At 47.0% G+C, this 18,646-nt stretch overlaps 2 protein-coding genes across 21 annotated transcripts in view; one reads left to right on the forward strand and one right to left on the reverse strand.

The window, feature by feature from the left end:
• NPHP4 (nephrocystin 4) overlaps window positions 1-8,160 on the reverse strand; it is a 100,411-nt gene extending 92,251 nt beyond the window's left edge. For 6 of the 13 annotated variants that reach the window (XM_037881241.2, XM_043531803.1, XM_037881239.2 and 3 more), the window contains exons 1-3: window positions 8,029-8,155; window positions 5,177-5,259; window positions 2,727-2,917 (exon numbers count right to left, since the gene is read on the reverse strand). In XM_037881241.2, the coding sequence (XP_037737169.1) occupies window positions 2,727-2,897 (171 nt within the window). In that variant the 5' untranslated portion in view covers window positions 2,898-2,917; window positions 5,177-5,259; window positions 8,029-8,155. Of the gene's footprint in view, window positions 1-2,726; window positions 2,918-4,972; window positions 5,022-5,176; window positions 5,260-5,304; window positions 5,361-8,028 lie in introns of those variants that run through there. The other 7 variants (XM_043531811.1, XM_043531809.1, XM_043531808.1 and 4 more) reach the window with 4 other exon arrangements.
• A 61-nt stretch (window positions 8,161-8,221) lies between these two features.
• Window positions 8,222-18,646, forward strand: part of KCNAB2 (potassium voltage-gated channel subfamily A regulatory beta subunit 2) — a 108,186-nt gene continuing 97,761 nt past the window's right edge. For 2 of the 8 annotated variants that reach the window (XM_037881246.2, XM_043531820.1), the window contains exon 1: window positions 8,222-8,350. The gene's annotated coding sequence lies outside the window, so the exon portion shown is untranslated. Of the gene's footprint in view, window positions 8,351-8,933; window positions 9,161-12,434; window positions 13,065-18,646 lie in introns of those variants that run through there. The other 6 variants (XM_037881247.2, XM_043531819.1, XM_037881248.2 and 3 more) reach the window with 5 other exon arrangements.

Raw genomic sequence — 18,646 nt, forward strand, 5'->3', positions numbered from 1 at the left:
CAAAATTTTACAGAATACAAATATCAAAACTTGATTTGTGAGTACTCATGTCAGAAGTGCTTGGATGCTCATCCAGTCATGGAATAGAAACAATACCATATGGTTTTTCTGGTTAATTATAACTAACCAAGAAAGTTTATACAGCAAGTGAATCAAGTCATCACAGAAAACTTTGCAAACAATCCACAGAGTTAAATAAAATCATACAAAAAATTGTTGAATGATTTTAAACTCCCCTCTCCTCTCCTCATCCCCAAAAACCACAAATTATATTGGGTACCTATCATGCTTAACCAGTAACCATTTTATTTGGGACAGTTCCACAATTTTGTGGCTCACTAGTATTCTCCAAAACTCTTGTACTTCTTTATATTTATAAGAACGTACGAACAGCCATACTGGGTCAGATCAATGGTCAATCTAGCCCAGTGTCCTGTCTTCTAACAGTGGCCCGTGCTAGATGCCTCAGAGGGAATGAAGCAATTTATTCAGTGCTCCATCCCTTATTGCAGAGTGAAGAACAGACCAGAAGCGACGTTTTCCCAAGGGGATGTTTTTGGGGAGCAGGAGGGAATATCTGGTTTTGAAATCGCTCCCTCCAAGACCTATTCTGTGAACTGGAGCCTCTTTCAGACTTGAATTTCGAAAGTGAATTTTACTTAAAGGGTTTTTTTCTGAGAGCTTCTGAGGTCAGTGTTTGATTATTTAACTGTCAGTGATCATGAACAAATAACTGTAGCATGCCTCACAACTAAAGAGTAATAATACATTCTTTTCCTGTTACCAAGACAGTGACTGTAGTGCTGAAAAGGCCTGCACTGGAGAATCTCTTTAAAATCAGAGGGATTTAAAAATATATTTGGAAATTGGTAATTGTGTAAATGCATAATAATTTAATAAAAACAGTGATGGAGTTAAACAAATGTTAAAACAATGAATGTCTAGAGCAGAGGTTCCCAAACTGTGGGACATGTACCATTGATGGTATGGTATGTGAGTTTGGCGTCCCATCCATTCACTTCACAACAAGTTTTTAAGAAATGTGGTACATGAACCAATAGAATAGAGTTTGGAAACAGCTAGTCCACAGACATGTCTCCTAGAGATATGAAAGTTCTCATCAGAGTTCAAAATCAGCGTGTGAAACTTGGCTGAGATTTTCAGCTCTAAACCCAGGGACACAACTCCCAGTAATGTTACTAGAAGTGTGGCTACTTCCCTTAGTTGGTTTTGGAAATCTCACCCTGAGGTACCTTGGGCCTGGAATCAAAACAGCTGTTCTTCACAGTAACACAATGAGCTGTACAAATCTGAGGCCAAGAACTTATCAAAAAATATTAACAATAAAAGTAGGTAATCTTTTTAGCATAGTTAAAATTAAGCATTTTTAGCTATCAGTCTCCTTTCACATCCAATATTGCTGTCAGCTTAAGGACAGTGGAAAGATATTACCAAATGTGATATTATTTAGTGGCTCAGTCCCTGAAACCACTGAATGTTACTCTATTAGAATCTTAGTACAAGATCTCCAACTCCATTTGCTGGTTAAAATATAAACCTACATTAAAATGCACCAACCAAGTTCTAAAATCCTCTTGTAAATCCTCAGAAAGGCAGGACAGTGGTAAATCTGCTTAAAATTTCCACTATCACTACAGATCCACCTAGCTGAACTTTCCAGCTCCCAGAACAAAAATTCTCTTCAAATGAGCAGATAAGAATAACAAAGAAAATTTTTGTGACTAGTTCTTCTACGTTTAAGAACCTGAAATCCTCCTGGTTTTCTCCACCTGTGTTTTCTCTTGGCTTGGGGAAAGCTGAGTCTTAACCAAATCCAAATGGCATATGAACAAGAGAGAAAACACAGTTTGTTGTGATGCTAACACTGATTCTTGAATTTTTTAACAGTTTGACTTTCTAAACTATAATCCACTGATCCAAATGCATGTCTGAGCATTTTTTCTCATGAGGTACATAAAGAGAACAAACCTTTAGTTCCTTTTCTGAGCTCAGTGAACTCAAATACATGGATGCACTTGCTGAGAAAACACACCATGAGGCCATTCGCTTTGAAGTGTCCATCCTACATCCCCTGCTCAGGTGAAAGTACCACTGACTTCAACAAAGCAGCTCACACGAGGAAGAACTGCTCTTATGAATTAAGTGGGATAGATCTGCCCTACAACTCATGTTAAGAATCTGTTTCTCTTGAAGCTTTGTTATTCAATTAATGTAGAGATGAGATTGTGTCTTCAAGGGCTAGAGCCCACAAAGGGATGCACCCAGAGAGATCCATTGTTCCTTAACATGGTGCGAGTGTAAGTGTTTGCAATCAATTATATTACTCCGAAGATCCTGGACTGTTGGTCAGAGAGGAGCTGTTCTCTCATATCGAAAGTCCCCCCAAAAATTACATTAATTTGCACAAGACTTTACATTGCTGACAACATAGGATTTGCCTGATCAGATCCAGAAACCTGCCTCCAAGAATGGCCAATACCTAATGCCCAGGAAAAAGTGAAAATGCCACAGAATGCACCTGGAAAATTGTGCCAGTCTGCAGAAGATAGGGTGAAAGGTCCTTCCACACACCTCTTGGATCCAGCCTAAATCTCAGTAGTCACTGTGGAATTTTAAATATTAGAACTCTACTCAAAGCAGAGAATGTCAACAAGAGAAGGGTATGAAAGCTACACTCCCACAAGGCAGACAGAATATTTCTTTACCTGCTTAATTAAATTCCCCTCAACATACTTCAGGACACACTGAAATGCCATTGATTCCCTCGGGAGATGTCGTCTCCTTTGGGAGTGTGGAGGAACAGTCAGATTTTGCTCAAAAATCCTTTGCCATTCACTCATCTTGCTGCTTAGAAGGTCACCTCTTCCTCTAGGCATCTGCTATGGCAAATGTTCATCTAGAAAATAAAACTGATTTCAGAAAAATGCATGCTCAGAACCTGTTATCTTAAAACTGGCATGAGAACACTCCAAAGCCTTTAAAAAAGCACAGATTTACTATCCAAATTATAAGCTGATTTTAAAAAATGTTTTATTGGAATATCCTCCACCCTCAAAGGCTCTGTGTTAACGCAACTCTCTTTCCCTTCCAGATGCAGAGAGCTGGACATGATTCTCTGGAGCCAGTCAGCACAGCTGTGAGCAACTGCCACAGGTCACTCAAGTGCACTGGGTGATGCTCCATTCCTTATGGGTTGAGCACTGATGGTTGAGGACTTGAGGGACGAGCTCAGTACAAACCCATGAGAGAATACCGAGGGAGGGTACAGAACAGGGCGTTGTAGGAACGGTTGCCCACTAGTCTAGCATCAGAACCAACAGTTGAGATTCTGTGCTGCACCTCCTGGAGGCATGTCACAGAAGGTGCAACACGGGCCAGGGAGAACAAGACAGTTGTAAAATACCCTTGGGATCCTGGGTTCCTCCAGAGATCAAAACAACCAATGGAGTAAACGAGCAGCCACAGGGATGCGTTACTTTATGGGAGGATCCACAGTCCAGAGCAGCCCAGAATCTCCACAGCAGCATGTGCTACAGAGACTTCCCAGCATGCTCTCTGTGCTGGGGCTTGTGAGGGGGGCCAGCCTGGGGTTACTGACAGTAGCCCTACACCATGCCAGTGCTGGAGGAAGACAGACTTTTCTAAGCCCTTTAGGACAGGCACTTTATCTTCCTTTGTGTTTGCATATCACCAAGCACAAAGTGTCAGCTAGAGTGAGCATTACCACAATATAAACAACAAACAACAAAACACTGTTTCAGATCAGAAAAACAACATGCTCACACTGTTTAAAGTAAAGCTGCCTTACTCCACTCAGGACAGGATTCTCCTGAATGTTCCACAGGCTAATAACATCCTCTGTTTTTAATGAAGAGTTTCTGAAGAGGGAAGACGAGCAATACCGTAAGAGATGATCCTACAGTTATGGCAAAGAACTGGAATGCCAGCAGCTGGAGTTCAATTCCCAGTTCTACCACAGACTCCCTGCATGGCCTTGGGGAAGTCACTCAATTTCTCTGAGCCTTAGTTCCCTATCTAGAAACAGGAATGACAACATTTCCCTACATCACTGGGGGACTGTGAGCATGAACGAAGTGATGCCTGGCAGTCTGAGAGATTACAGAAATGGGGGCAATATAATTAGACAGATGAGAGATCACTTGGTGCAGTCCTCTTGCATGAGACCTAATTCCTTTGGTGGTAGTGCACTGGAGTGATAAGCAAGTTAGGATACGTCTGCACTTGGAGCGAGGGGTGTGATTCCCAGCTGGAGGAGACATTCTTGTGCTAGCTCTCATTGACCTAGTGCGCTGAAAACAGAAGGTAGCTTTGGCAGCACAAGCTGCTGCACAAGCCCAGAGCATGTACCTAGGGTCTCTGAGGGGCACGGGCTTGTGATGGCCAGCCTGTCCCACGGATCGTACCGCTGCGGCTACATTCTACGTCTCCACGCACTAGCTCAATGAGCGCTAGCGTGAGCATGTCTCCTCCCGCTGGCAATCACACCCCTCGCTCCAAGCGTAGATGTACTCTAACTTAGCTGTCAGAAGGCAGCATCCAGTGTTGCTGCTGGATGGCAACTCGCCTTATTACTACAAATTCTGGGCAAAATTCTCGTCTGCTGTCTGCACTCTGCTCTCCCTGCCCGTGACATCAAGGGGAGATCTATGCAGGTAGGAAGGATTGCTGTCCAAGGGCATGTCTACACTTACCGGGGATTGATGCTGCGGTGATCAATGCACTGGGGGGTCGATTTAGCGGGTCTAGTGAAGACCTGCTAAATTGACTGCAGATCACTCTCCTGTCGACTCAAGTACGCCACATGAACGGGAAGAGTAGCGGATGTCAATGGGAGAGCGCATCCCATCGATGCCACATGGCGTAGAAACCGCAGTAAGTCAACCTAAGCTACATCGACTCCAGCTACGTTGTGTAACCTAGGTCGACTTACCTCCATAGTGTAGACAAGGCCCAAGAGAATTGTTGCCAGCTATATGCACCTGAGAAGAGAACTGTGCTTTCAGGAAAATCTCCATTCCAAACTTCCTCTTCTGGAAACTCTTTTGTGAAATGTAGATTCCTGGGACTATTTTTGGTTAATTTAACAAGAATTATTGTGAAGTTAGGCAGCTTTAAAGAAATTACAAGAACGTACCTTACAAGTGCTTTGAAAGTCATCTGATTATCATGTGTTCAGATGGAAACTGCATTACTGGTATGCAAGTCTAGAAGATCAGACTGTCAAAAATAATAATAAATACATTTTATTTTTAAATTGCTTACCCCCACCGAGGGACTCGGAGCCCTGTACAACATAAAATGTCCAAAGTGGCAGCTTCCTGCAGGATTAAACATAATTTTAAAAGAATAATTAAGAGATTTTTCTGGATGACTTACTCTTCCTGGAGATTGAGCTTTCTAAGAGTATAATTAATGTATGTCAACTTTAGATGTCAAAGAGTCCTGACTGAGCCCACAGAAACTGGATTGCTAAAATTTTGACTGCTATCATAGACATGTGCAATCCATGTTTAACACCCCGGCAGAAGGTGTGCTCTAGGTCCTTCATTCCACATAAACCTTGCTTCCAGGAGCAATTTTATTCAGGTTTCCCAAATCCCACCCATATTGCTCGGGTAACAATGGTGAAAGCACTGGGGTAGACAGGCTAATAGTGACCACTGACATTTTAGTGACTGTGTTGCAGTACTGCCAACTGCAAGAATTTTTAAACCCCAGGAGTTTTTAAAAATAATAAATGTGGGGTGGGGGTGAGGATATTAAGCTTTCAGGGTTCGTATTTTCAAGCTTTTCTCCACTACCATCAGGGCTAGAAACCTACTTTAAATAAAAATTAAAGGTTAGATTTTCATGTAATCACATAATCTAGCATCTGGGGCTTTCAGAAAAACATCGAATATTGCAAGGCTTGTGAAAAATTATAAGAGTTGGCAACCCTGGCTGTGTCATCTTTCTTTGAATATGGTTGAATGACACAGACATTAACAGGACAGCATCTAATCTGTCCTCGTCTTCCTACCATCACTGGAGCTGCACCAACAGTAGGAAAACGCAAGAAAATTTTCAACTAACAGTAGGAAAATGCAAGAAAATTGCCTATGCAGATGCAGCTAATAGCATCTATCACAACTTCTGTAATGAGCGTTGGAAACAGTTTGAGGCTGTCTACATTAACAGCTGAACTGTTTTCAGTCCCAGATAAGGAGGACTCATTGTTGACCTCCATTGACATCAGTGGCACCACTCTCATGTTTAAAGTGAAGCACAGTTACCAGTTCTGAATCCTGTGGGGTGCAACTCCCACACTCTCATGTTAGTATTAAAGAGCCACCATGAACCTAACTGGGAAAGAAAAAGCCTCACCTACTGGTGGGAAAAATCAGATGTGAGTCACAGGGGGTTCATTAAAGTATTGCCCTCAGTTCAGCTCTCACTGCTTTGCATCACAGAATCATAGAAATGTAGATTGGAAGGGACCTTGAGAGATCATCCACCCCAGCCCACTGTGCTGAGACAGGACCAAGTATTTGCAGACCATCCCTGACATATCTAACCTGTTCTTAAAAACATTCAGGGATGGGGATTCCACAACCTACCTTGGAAGCCTGTTCCAGAGCTTAACTACCCTGAGAGTTACAAAGTTTTTCCTAATACCTAACCTAAATCTCCCTTGCTGCAGATTACGCTGATTACGTCTTGTCTTCAGTGGACGCGAAGAAAAATTGACCACACTCCTCTTTATTAACAGTCCTTAATGTATCTGAAGACTATTTATCAGGTTCCCCCTCTCAAATTTGTCCACAACTTTCTTTAATGTAGTGCCCAGAACTGGACACATTACTTCAGCTGAGGCCTCACCAGCGCTGAGCAGAAAAGGACAATTACCGCTCATGTCTTACATACAACACACCACAGAATTATATTAGCCTTTTTTGCAACTGCATCACACTGTTGCCTCATATTCAACTTGTGATCCATTATAACCCTAGATCCTTTTCTGCGGTAATACTGCCTAGCCAGTTATTCTCCATTTTGTCTTTGATTTTTCCTTCCTAAGTGAAATACTTTGTCCTTCTTTACTGCTGGAAATGGCCCACCTTGATTATCGCTACAAAAGCTCCCCTCCTACCCCCCGCTCTCCTGCTGGTAATAGCTCACCTTACCTGATCACTCTCTTTACAGTGTGTATGGTAATACCCATGGTTTCATGTTCTTTGTGTATATAAATCTCCCCACTGTATTTTCCACTGAATGCATCCGATGAAGTGAGCTGTAGCTCACGAAAGCTTATGCTCAAACAAATGCGTTAGTCTCTAAGATGCCACAAGTCCTCCTTTTCTTTTTGCGGATACAGACTAACACGGCTGCTACTCTGAAATCCTTCTTTACTGAATTTCATCTGGTCATTTCAGGCCAATTCTCCCCTGAAAGTCCAATTTGAACAAAGACAAAACTCAACTCCACCATTTCACATTTGACACCCAAGTCCCCAGTCTTACCCTAAGTTCAATTACAAGTTTTCTGAAGCTCAGCAAGCTGGGCACAGACGCTGGATCCACCCATGCAGCCAGCGCTCTAGGTAGCTGTACCTCAGCCATCACCCCCAGGGTATCTGGACCGGGCCCTCCGGCCTCTTAGGGAATCTGAAACCAGCTGAGCTTGGGGTTAGTTTAGGAAAGTTTCCCCCGCTCCTGCCCTGCCCTGCCCGGTTGCTGCTGAGCCCCGGTGTCTTCAGTCCGGTGATGTATTGAGTAACCCCAGCCTGCTGCTCTTCCCTTACACCGGCTTCAATCCGGAGTCGGAAGGAGGCGACTCAGGCCCACAGGGCAGAGGCTGCAGCCCCGGGGCCGCCCCGTGCGGCCTGTGCTCGGGGGAAGCCGCTGTTAAAGCCGCCCCGAGCTGGGGCCGGGAGGAGCGGCGGGGTCCAGCGAGGGGAGCCGCGCGGCGCCGGCAGCGCCCGGGAACAGGAGAAACGGACACATTTACCTGCCACAATGTATCCATCTGCCATCTTCCCGGACCGCACCAACTGCCCCGGCCGGCGGGGGGGCGCCGCTCCACGGGCTCCCACCGAGCCGCCTGCCCCCTCTGCCTCCGCCAAACACAGGCCTAGGGCCGCTCCCGCAGGCCGGGGCCGGGGCTCCCCCGCAGCCTCAGCCCCGTGCGGGAGGCCCGGCCCGGGGCCGGCTGAGGCCCGGATGGTTCGGCCCGGAGCTTGGCATCGGGTTACCAGGGCGATGGGACGCCGCGGGGGGGCGGCTCCGCCTCTGCTCCTGCTGCAGCCGGGAGGGAGCCGGGCAGCGCCGGGGTGAGCGGGGCACGGTGCCGCTGGCGGGGGCGGGCTCTGGGGCAGGGATGGGGGGGTCACAGTGCCTGGGGGGAGGATGGCTGGGCGCTGGGTCCCCAGTTGGGAGGATGCTGGGGGGGGGGGCGCTGGGTCCCCAGGCAGGGAAGGTGCTAGGGTGTGGGGGGGTCACCAGTTGGGAGGATGCTGGGGGGGCGCTGGGTCCCCAGGCAGGGAAGATGCTGGGGGGGGGGGGGCGATGGGCACAAGCAGGGGGCGGGGCGGGTGGCTCTGGGTCCACAGTTTGGGAGGATGCTGGGGGGGGGGGGGCGCAGCAGGGGGCGGGTGGCTCTGGGTCTCCAGGCAGGGAAGATGCTGGGCGGGGGGGATGGCACCAGCTGGGAGCGGGGGGCGGGGGGCTCTGGGTCACCAGGCAGGGAAGATACTGGGGGGGGGGGTGGGCACCAGCCGGGAGCAGGGGGGCGGGGGGCTCTGGGTCACCAGGCAGGGAAGATACTCGGAGGGGGTCGCAGCAGGGAGCGGGGGGGCTCTGGGTCTCCAGGCAGGAGCAGGGGGGGGTCAATGCCGGACAGTGCGGGACCTGAGCGCTGCCGTAGGGGGCGCTGACGGCCTGCGGGGCCGGGGCCTCCCTGTTCAGCTCTGTCGTAATCAAGAGGTGGCTCTCTCGGCACCCAATCAGCGCCGTCTTGGTCGCTCATAATTTGCATGAGTGTGAGCGGCAGGGCTAAGCAGCCAATGGGCGGCCGGTGGGCGGAGTTTCTCCCCCACGAGGGCTAAGATGGTCTGAGCTAGAGGGAGCGGAGCCGCTGCCAGGTGCGGGGAGCCGCGGGCCGCGCGTGGGGGGGCGGGGGCCGGAGCACGGGGCACCGGGGGGGGGGCGGAGGTAGCGGGGGGGCCGGGACCCCGGGATGGGGGGAGTAGCTGTGGGCCGGAGCATGGGGGGCCGGTACCGGGGGGCGGTGCCCGCGGTGGGGCTGTGGCGCGGGGGGGTCTATTCTATTGTCCTGGGAGTTGGGGGGCTGCTTATGATCCCCCCCCCCCCAGCGCCAGCAGAGGCCGGGCAGGGGCTGGAGGGAGGGAGGGAGCGAGTGGGGCTGGCACCCGGACGCGGCAGTGGGTCCTTGCCTCGGGCCCGTCCCCTCCCCACAGAGCCTGGCCCGGCGCAGCTTTCCCGGGGCTGAGCGAGGGACGGGGCGGGTGGCTCCGGCCCGAGCTCCGGTGCGAGCTGCGAGCTCAGCCTGGCGTGGCACCGTGCCCGAGCTGGGAGCTGCTCCGCCTCCGAGCCCAGCCTGGGAGCTGAGGGTGCCCCAGGGCCCTCCAGCCCTGTCCCGTGGGGTGTCAGGGCTCCTGTTTCCCCTTTGCTGCCCTTGTCGGAGCTGGGAGTGCTTTCTGCTAAAGTGACACGTTCCTCTTCCCTGCTGAGGCTCCCCGGGCACAGGGGCTGGACTGGATGGCGTCCCGAGGTCCCTTCCAGCCCTGCATCTCTGTGACCTCTCTCCACCCCAGCCTCCAAAACGACCCTGCTTCCCACGCCTCCCCCTTGGTATCCCATCGCCTTTACCGTTGTCAGGCATTAACTGGTTTTGTACCTGCTGATTTTTACCATATGTGTGACCCCCGGTTGCTCACAGCTCTCAGATGCGTGTAATGCGTGAGGTGACACATCAGGGTTGCCACGGACGTCAGTGACTATCCCTTTCGTTGCCGCCTTTTGCTCAGTGCTAGGTGGGCTTTTTGTGGTGAACCTTATTGTAACTCAAGCGCACAAGGGGGCAGAGTTAAGGTTGCAGTAAAAATTATAACTCATTTTTATGACTGTGGGATTAAACTCATGTTCTTAATGCTGTGTTAATTTAAGTCTCTGTGTTAAATAATACAGATTTCAGATAGAATGCCATTCATTAAGTTCACAGGTTCGCCCAAGATCTTAGGAATGGGTGATGCAGAAGCCAAACAGTGTCACTGTGAATGGAGGGAAAATGTATTCTGCGTCTGAACGTTTCTTTAAAGCTATTTATCGTGTGTGAGGCAGTTGTTTCTCGTACAAGGCAAAGGAAGGGTCTCAGGAAATTAAAACATGGTGGGCCTTTTACCTGTTAGGGGAAATCAAATAACTGAGCAGCACGGGGGTCTGACACTTTGCCAGTACAACCGTTCCATAACAGTGAATGTTATTACTCTTGTTATTAAGTATTTGGATTATAGTGGCTCATCTAGGATCAAGGCCCCATTGTGCTGGGCTCTGTGCAAACAAGTAAAGACAAGATCCCTGCCCTAAACAGTTTGCAGTATCAATGGTAGGCTAAAGAAGAGTTATCAGGAGTAACCTGTAATTTAGTCTTAAAGTCAGGGCAAGTAATAGATTCTATGTAGTGAACAAATGTATACATCAAAAGATGTAAATAAAAACTTTGGAGAGGAAGTGAAAGTAATCAAATAGATACAAAGTCTATTTATTTATTATTTATTGTCTGTTGTTTACAATTTTATACATTTCAGTGTAAGATATTGCTCCTGCTCTTTGCAGTCTGTTCTACAGGGGCCAGAGGAGCATCAGAGGATTCTGATTTCAAGGTGGAACCTGTCACATTCAGGCCTGACTAGCGGGATTGGCTCAGTTTACTTGGGGCTTCTTCCTGTGGTTGAAATGATTCCAGAGTCTTTGCTATGCTGCCCCAGGCAGCTCACCCAGACACATTCATTTGACACCTAGTCAGCATTGAGAAGTGGAACCAGAAAGATGCTCAGAATTCAACAAGGCTGGTTGGAAAAGGCTTAAATGAAAAAGCTTGCTATTTCGTCTCCTAGATTCATAATTCCAAGGCCAGAAGGGACTATTGTGATCATCTAGTCTGAGCTGTATAACACAAGCCATAGACCTAAACCCCCAAGCTCTCCTCTCTCCCCAAATATACTCTAGTGGTTGCTGCTTCTCTGTATTTTGGCTTTCAGTTGAGAGCTAAGCTACGAGACTCTATTCTTCCAGAGAAACTTTAGTTTTGTTTTTGTTTGTTTTAAAGAAAAGAAATACCTTTATTTTCTCTTCTTATTGACTGGTTAGCAAGCCTTTGCTGTGATCACACCTATGGTAGGCGGGGTGTGTATAGTACATAAGCTGCATGTCCCCTAGTCTGGGTATAAATTCCCCTTGTGGCAGGGAAAGGCTCTAACAATGGGGATGCAACGGGATGCTACACTGCTAAAAATAGCAGTGTAGGCGGAGAAGGGCTGCTTAGGGAATAAAGACATGCCCATATGGCTCTCTGCTCGCCCAAGCATTGCCTCCGCCAGCTACGCAGCGATTTTCAGCAGTGCAGTGTCCCACTGCCTTCCTGCCACTGGTACCTTTCCCTGCCTCAAGGAGATGCTGGAGCCTTCCCCACCATTGGGAAAGGCTCTGGCAGTGGGGACCTGGAACCGTTCACTGAGTGTAGCTACACACCGGAGGGTGAACTACAGCTTGCTTTTCATTGCGACTTGTCGCTACGCATACCCTACCTGCTGCCGCCCATGGCGTGCAGCGTAGACGTAGGCCTGATGTAAGGAATCTCACTGTGTCTGAATTAATTGAAATAAGGCTGCTGCTCTCTTGCCCTGTTTCTTGTTTTGCAAGGCAGTTCCCCTGCCCCCTTCTTGTTTTGTGGCCTTCAGTGATGCTTTGCAGGATCGCTGTAATTCCATGTTGAAATTGGCCAGGGCATGGGCGGCTGGTGACCTGGCCATTGTGGGAGGCTAGCCCCTGGCCCCTCCCCTTCTGCCTGAGGCGGCTCCTCTCCCCATCTGCCCCCCTCTCCCAAAGGAGCCCAGAGCACCCCCACCGCTACGGCCAGGCAGCGCAGGAGCAGCACCCCTGGCCCCGGAGCTCGGGGTGACGCGATCCGAGCGCTGAGCAGCCATCTCGGCCCGAGCGCCAGCCGCCCTGACTCCCCAAGACAAGCCAGCAGCCCCAGCCAGCCTAGGCCAGGGCAGAGCACCGGGAGCTGCAGGAGGGGGGACTGGAGGATGGGCGGGGCCGCACCAGGCTGTATGGGGAGGCACTGCCTTCCCCAGCCTATGATATCCGCCGCCCGTGGGCTTGGGGCATGACTCCATTGGTAGAGCGGGTCCTGAGCAAGCACAGCTCTGCTTGGCTGAGTGATTTTTAGGGACCACGCTGGAGAGGGGAAGTCTTTAACGCACAGAAGTGCAAGCTAAGCAATGGCAGTGCCAGTCTCTCCCATGCTGCCCTGACAGTCTGTCTCAACCCTGATGCATCAGGATCGCCTCTAACGGGGGAGAACTTCATTCACCATGCCCAGGAGCTGATTCCCTTTTAGTGGAAGAAGTGCTAGTTCGAACTAGAGCGAACAATAATGTTCGTTTTTCTCCCTGTAAAGTGTAAGTTTGCTCTGCCAGGGATGATTTCTGAATAAAGAAGCTGTTCCCTCTGGGGCTGTGGCACAGCTGCCAGGATGTGGGCTGGCAGGAACCCGCTGATCTCACGGAGGATGCAGGAGATCTTTTGATAGCCTGAGATAGGGAGCTTGGCGGTCTCTTCTGTCAGTTTAATTTTATTCAGCTGCTAACTGTTGTCGCCACATGTACTAAAGCTGGGACAAGACAGAATAGGTTAAGTGCGGTTCTGCATGAAGACTTCTGGATTGTGAACCAGAATCCTGTTTTTTTTTTTCATGCTACGTTCTCCACTCAAGGCTGGATTTGACCCAGTAAACTACAGGTGAAAGTCTTTGTATCCTATTTCATCAATCCCTGGAATCCTCCCGCCCTAGACTGTAATTATCTGTGGTAGTGAAAACATACTAATTATTGAAACATTTTAAATACAGATGTAGAAAATATCAGGCAAATTTTATCCTTTTATTTTACTAAAAATGTGTGGAAGAGGGACTCCAAGCTAATATAGCTGCAGGCAGACTGTGCTCTCGCATTTCTGTAGCCATATCTTGTTCAGGGCTAGTGATCATTCGTCACGCTTCCACTGTTTACAGCGTGTGGAGTGAGAAGAAGTAGAATATATTGGCTTTATAAAAATAATAAAGAAATAAACCAATGTTTGGGAATTGCTTCATGCGGTTAGAGGAATTTATTTATTTCTGTAAGCATTATTCCTTCTGTTGCACAATTTGATTAAATATTACTGACTCTTCTAGAAGTTTAGACGCTAGTCTGTGTCTTTATGCCAGGTATTTGATTGCGTATGTTTGTAGTGACCTTGTGTCCATATTAGATCACCAGGAACAGTAATTCACATTAACTTTGTGGCTGATACAGTAACTGGATTCAATTTTTAAAGAATACATTATGCCAACTGTTTGCCTTTAACTTCTGGCCCTAAGATCTTTGCTACGCCTCACTTCTTGGCTGTAAACCTTCTTGCCAAACCATGGTGGCTACTTATTTTTCTGTAAGTAGATTGCCTAGGCAATCTCTAGTATTTAAAAAAGCTGATTTGGCCTTGAGTGCATGTGTCAAAGATGAATGTTGGATTTTTCTAACCCTAAAACCCACTTTCTTATATGAGTAATGAGCAACAGAATTTAAAGGGACCCCATCAAGTTGAAGTCTTCTAGGCTAAAAAAAAAAGCAGGGTGGCAGGAATTAAAATAATTTGCAGACGAACACCATATGTACAAATATATACACCTTCACCAAGTGTAGCTGTGCGGGCTTATAGGGTATTTTACCATTTTATTGTGTCAGAAAAAAGAAGCATCTCTTGCTTCATTTTGTCCATTGTATTCATAACGCTTTGCAGCATCTTACAGCAATACGTTCTCTTTTAAAAAGAGACGACATTTGAAGAATTACATCGTCCCCTGAGTCCTCCTATTAATTTTTATTTTCTTTTAAATCGTTTTCTCCCTTTTTTCTGCCTCAAAGGTCTGTATAAACAAAAGGAAGACAGACTGACTAATTATACAGTAGAACTAACTAGACACAAATTGCTGTTAAATGTACAGAGCAAACAAATGGGGGGGGGGAATTGTGTGTACGTAGACATATTTTTTCCTCTAAACTCTTTTGCTTGTGTTACTTTTAGCAATAGGAGGTAAAAAAAATTTCAGATGATGGTATTCCCTCACATTATATTGTCCCATGTGAGATTTGAATCCACTGTTCAGAAATATGCTTCAGGCCTCAGATGTACCCTTGAATCTAGTCTCCTCTTCCTCTCCTCCCCTGTTTATAGCAGAGCGGATCAATTTGGCAATTAGAATGAGTATCCAATTAGATATGATTATTAAAGCGTGTCATGTATGTTTCATGACGCAGTTACCCTGTATGGTATGACTGCCTTGTTGCGTCACTCGGTGTTCTTTGCTGTTAAACCAGGAGCTTCATTTCAACAAACATAAGAACGGCCATACTGGGTCAGACCAAAGGTCCATCCAGACCAGTATCCTGTCTAACGACAGTGGCCAATGCCAGGTGCCTCAGAGGGAGTGAACCTAACAGGTAATGATCTAGTGATCTCTCTCCTGCCATCCGTCTCCACCCTCTGACAAACAGAGGCTAGGGATGCCATGAAATAGAACTATCCCACTGGCATGTTGCATGGGACTTAAAATCCTCACATAAATATTTCAAAAACAGGCAGCGTCCTTCAAGGAAAGTAAGATTAGTAATGTCTTTAAAAAAATATAGTGTGGGTCCTCATCAAATGTAACATGCAAGAATGACGTGTGTGGGGTGGCTGTTGGGTTTTTTGGAAAGACCTTGCCAGACTGAGGGGTTTCCTCCTCTTGTAATAAAAATATTTGGTCCTTGTAATAGACTATTATCTCTCTAGCACCCTCTTGGGGAGAGGGTGGGCACTGCTCCTGTGTCAGCATCCAGGGCACAGCGCTCCAGCTTTGCTGTCAAGGCATCACCCCCTCTCCCTTGCTGGGGGAAGTGGAGTTTAAAGTAGTCCAAACAAAAAGTCCATGTGCTTCCACAGCCCGTGAAAGCAGAGTCCTAGACCTCTGGGAAGCCATAAAGTAAACAAGAGGAGATCCTCATTGAGCAAAAATCCTCCCTTTTAAGGACCCACCCATCCCCAGGCAGGAGAAGCCACACAGGTGTGTAGGGTTGAGGCTAAGTGTGCCCAGAGGAATTCTTTAACCATTTCCTGACTGGGTTGGGGATCTGCCCCACCACACTCACTCCTTTTTGGGTTACAATCCCAGGAGCCAGGGGATTCTTAGGAAGCACAAGAACCGATGCCTCTGGGTGAGGTCTGCGTCTGCTCCTGGCTCTCCCCTCGCTTCCACGCAGAAACTGACTTCTCCATTGTTCCTACCCTAGTAGGGAACAAATCATCAAGATTGTTGATTATTTGCATTATATAGAACCTCGGAGCTCCATTCAGGAATCACGGCCTCATTGTGCCAGGCCCTGTACAGACATGTAACAAGGAAGACAGCTCCTGTCCCAAAGAGCTCACTGTCTCTGTAGTTCTTCTTAAACATTTGTGACTGTGTTTGTATTTTTAAAAGAATCGAGTGAGCATTTCATACCATCCTCTTCTTGGAGGATCGGAGTTGCCTCAGTTCCAAGGAAAAGGAAGGCAGCTGATTAGGAATGTGATCATTCCATTTTCTCTTGTTACGAACAGAACATGGGTCAGAGAAACCAATAATACATCAACTTATTCCTTTGCTAACTGATCCAGAAGCCTAGGTAGTTGTTTTTGCAATTTAATGTATGTGTAAGAAAGAAACTCCTAAACTTTACTATTTGGTATGAACGTTTCTGATGTTGCTACATTAGTTTTTGTGTATACATATAAATATGTGGACAGACTTTACCAGCTTTTTCCATCAGCTGATAGTGATTACTCAACCAGAACAGATACAGAGATTCTGTGAAGAACCTGTATTGGGAGCTGGATCCCTTGAAAGTTGCAGGTATTCTACCCACAGTGGTTAAGTTTTCTGTGTCCACAGCACTCGTTCTCATGAGGTGTTTTTCTCGTGGTGGTTGTCTCCTGTCACTCTAAAGAAGGCAGGTTAAATTTTCAAAAATGCCTGAGTCCCTTTGAAACTCAATGAGACTTAGGGCTTGGCTACACTTGTGAGTTACAGCACAATAAAGGAGCCTCGGGCGTACTAGTTCACTACCTGTCCACCCTGGCAAGGCACGTAGAGCACTCTGACTCTGTGGCTAGAGCGCTCCTGGTGATCCACCTCGGTGAGTGGAATAATGTTTGCTGCGCCCTTGCTGGAGCGCCATAGCGCCAGCGTGAACAAGTTGTTGCTTTCCTATGCTCTGATCAGCCTCCAGAAATGTCCCATAATCCCCTTAAGTCAAGCGGCCACTCTTGTTATTGTTTGGAATCGGCTACAGGAATGCGGATAGGCCCTTTGAAAGCTCCGTTTCTGACAGCCGGCTGCTTATCTGCTCTGAGACAAAGCAACCATTAGTGTGGAATGCTGTGTGTGAGAGAGAGAGGCGGGGGGGGCGAGGGAGGTCTGCTGCTGTCTATACTTACAAGACAGCATGCTGACATGCTCTCAGCCCCCAAAAACCCACTGTCTCCCCCCACATACACACAACACACTCCCTGTCACACTCCCCCCCCCCCATTTGAAAAGCACGTTGCAGCCACTTGCATGCTGGGATAGCTACCCATAATGCACTGCTCCCAATGCCGCTGCAAGTGCCACAAATGTGGCTATGCCAGTGCGCTTGAAGCTGTCAGTGTGAACAGACTGCAGTGCTTTCCCTACTGTGCTCTCCCAAGGCTGGTTTAACTCGGCACGCTCTACATCTGCAAGTTTAGCCATGCCCCGAGACTCTTTAGTCACCTAGTTGCTCTTGAAGATGTTACTGTGCATCACCTTCCCCAAGCATCACAAAATGCCTTTGTGTTATATGGGCGGGAAAGGTATGGAAGTCCACAGAAAACTTCTTCCTGTAACATCCCTTTCCCATGACAGATTATTTCCCATCAGAGTGCAGAAAAAGGAACAGCTGTTCGACACATTCAACTTGATCTGTGGGCAAACTTTGATTACGTGCAGAATGGATGATTCTTTATGGCAGCTGGAAGAGATTATACTTTTTCAGATTACTGAGAACACCTCCTGAAGATTTAAAAATACGTATTTTTTTAAACTTTGGCCACCTGGGTGTCCCTTTCAAATGTGTATGTCTTGGAAAATGTCTGTTTTCTTAGGCTGGTCAAACTTGCTGTGTGGCTATATATTTCAGCTGTTCTTTCCAATATCTTGTTCAGTGTAGTAGATTATCCTATAGCAGACAGTTTGTAAGACCATGTTCAAAATACTGGGTGCACAGCGTTTCTGAAAATCATGATCCAGGTGACACTGTGAATCCAACATCGTAGGTTAATTTTAAAAATGTTGCTCTAACTGGCTTTCCATCATTACTGATCAAGTCAATAGCAAAGTCTGCTTTAGAACCCTGGAGTTCCATGCCCCGTATTCAGCTCAAGAGACCACGATGCTGCTCTGTGATATTTTTTTTTTTAAGGTTGAAATAGTTTTTACCTCATTAGTTTCACTAGTTAGGAAATATTGGCAAATATTAGAATATCTGAAATGATTAACTTCTGACAGGGTTTTTATCCTGGTGAAAAGCAAACTGTGCAAACCTTGCTGTTTGTTTAATGGAATGTGTCGTATGAAGTGAAGTAAATTGCTGGTGGAAAATGGTGGTGCCTTATGCAAAATCAATACACGTTGTGCCATATTTTGGAGGGGGAATGGACAATTCCTAGTTTTTGACATATTCCCTAATGTAGGTTAGAACTGCTTTGAAAAGATGAGGTCCCTGTTCAATTCAGCAGGCAGCTGTCAGCATTTAAAACACATTAAAAACAATCCAGAAAGATTAACTGACAAAATAAGTCTGTTTTAATTCTACATCTCTTACTAGGGAATGTGTTTTCAGTACAAGTCGGCTAAAGGAGGAAAACATTATTTCCCAGAGAGAGAGAGAGATCTTACAGCTTAGCATGAGAGAGAATTGGAATACTGTAAAAGAGTACAGTGTCTGAGGGTGTGAGCATTTTGGATGGATGTTGTCCCAAAGCGACAGGAGCCTGGTGACTGAATAAAGAAATACTTGAGACTCTGTGAACCAAGTGAAAGATGTGTAGCCAGGGAAGGACACTGTCTTCAGTAGAACAAATTGAATGTTCATTTCTTTGAATATGTTTAAAATTAGTGGAATTATTCTCCTTCAAAGAGGCTGGTATTGATTAGTAGTATAGCCAATTGATTTAACTACACTTGTGGTTCATTATTAAGTATGTTCAAGAGACCAACTTACCAAGCTTAGCCAAATTTATTT

Source organism: Chelonia mydas, chromosome 18 (assembly GCF_015237465.2).
Source record: "Chelonia mydas isolate rCheMyd1 chromosome 18, rCheMyd1.pri.v2, whole genome shotgun sequence".
NCBI lineage: Eukaryota > Metazoa > Chordata > Testudines > Cheloniidae > Chelonia > Chelonia mydas.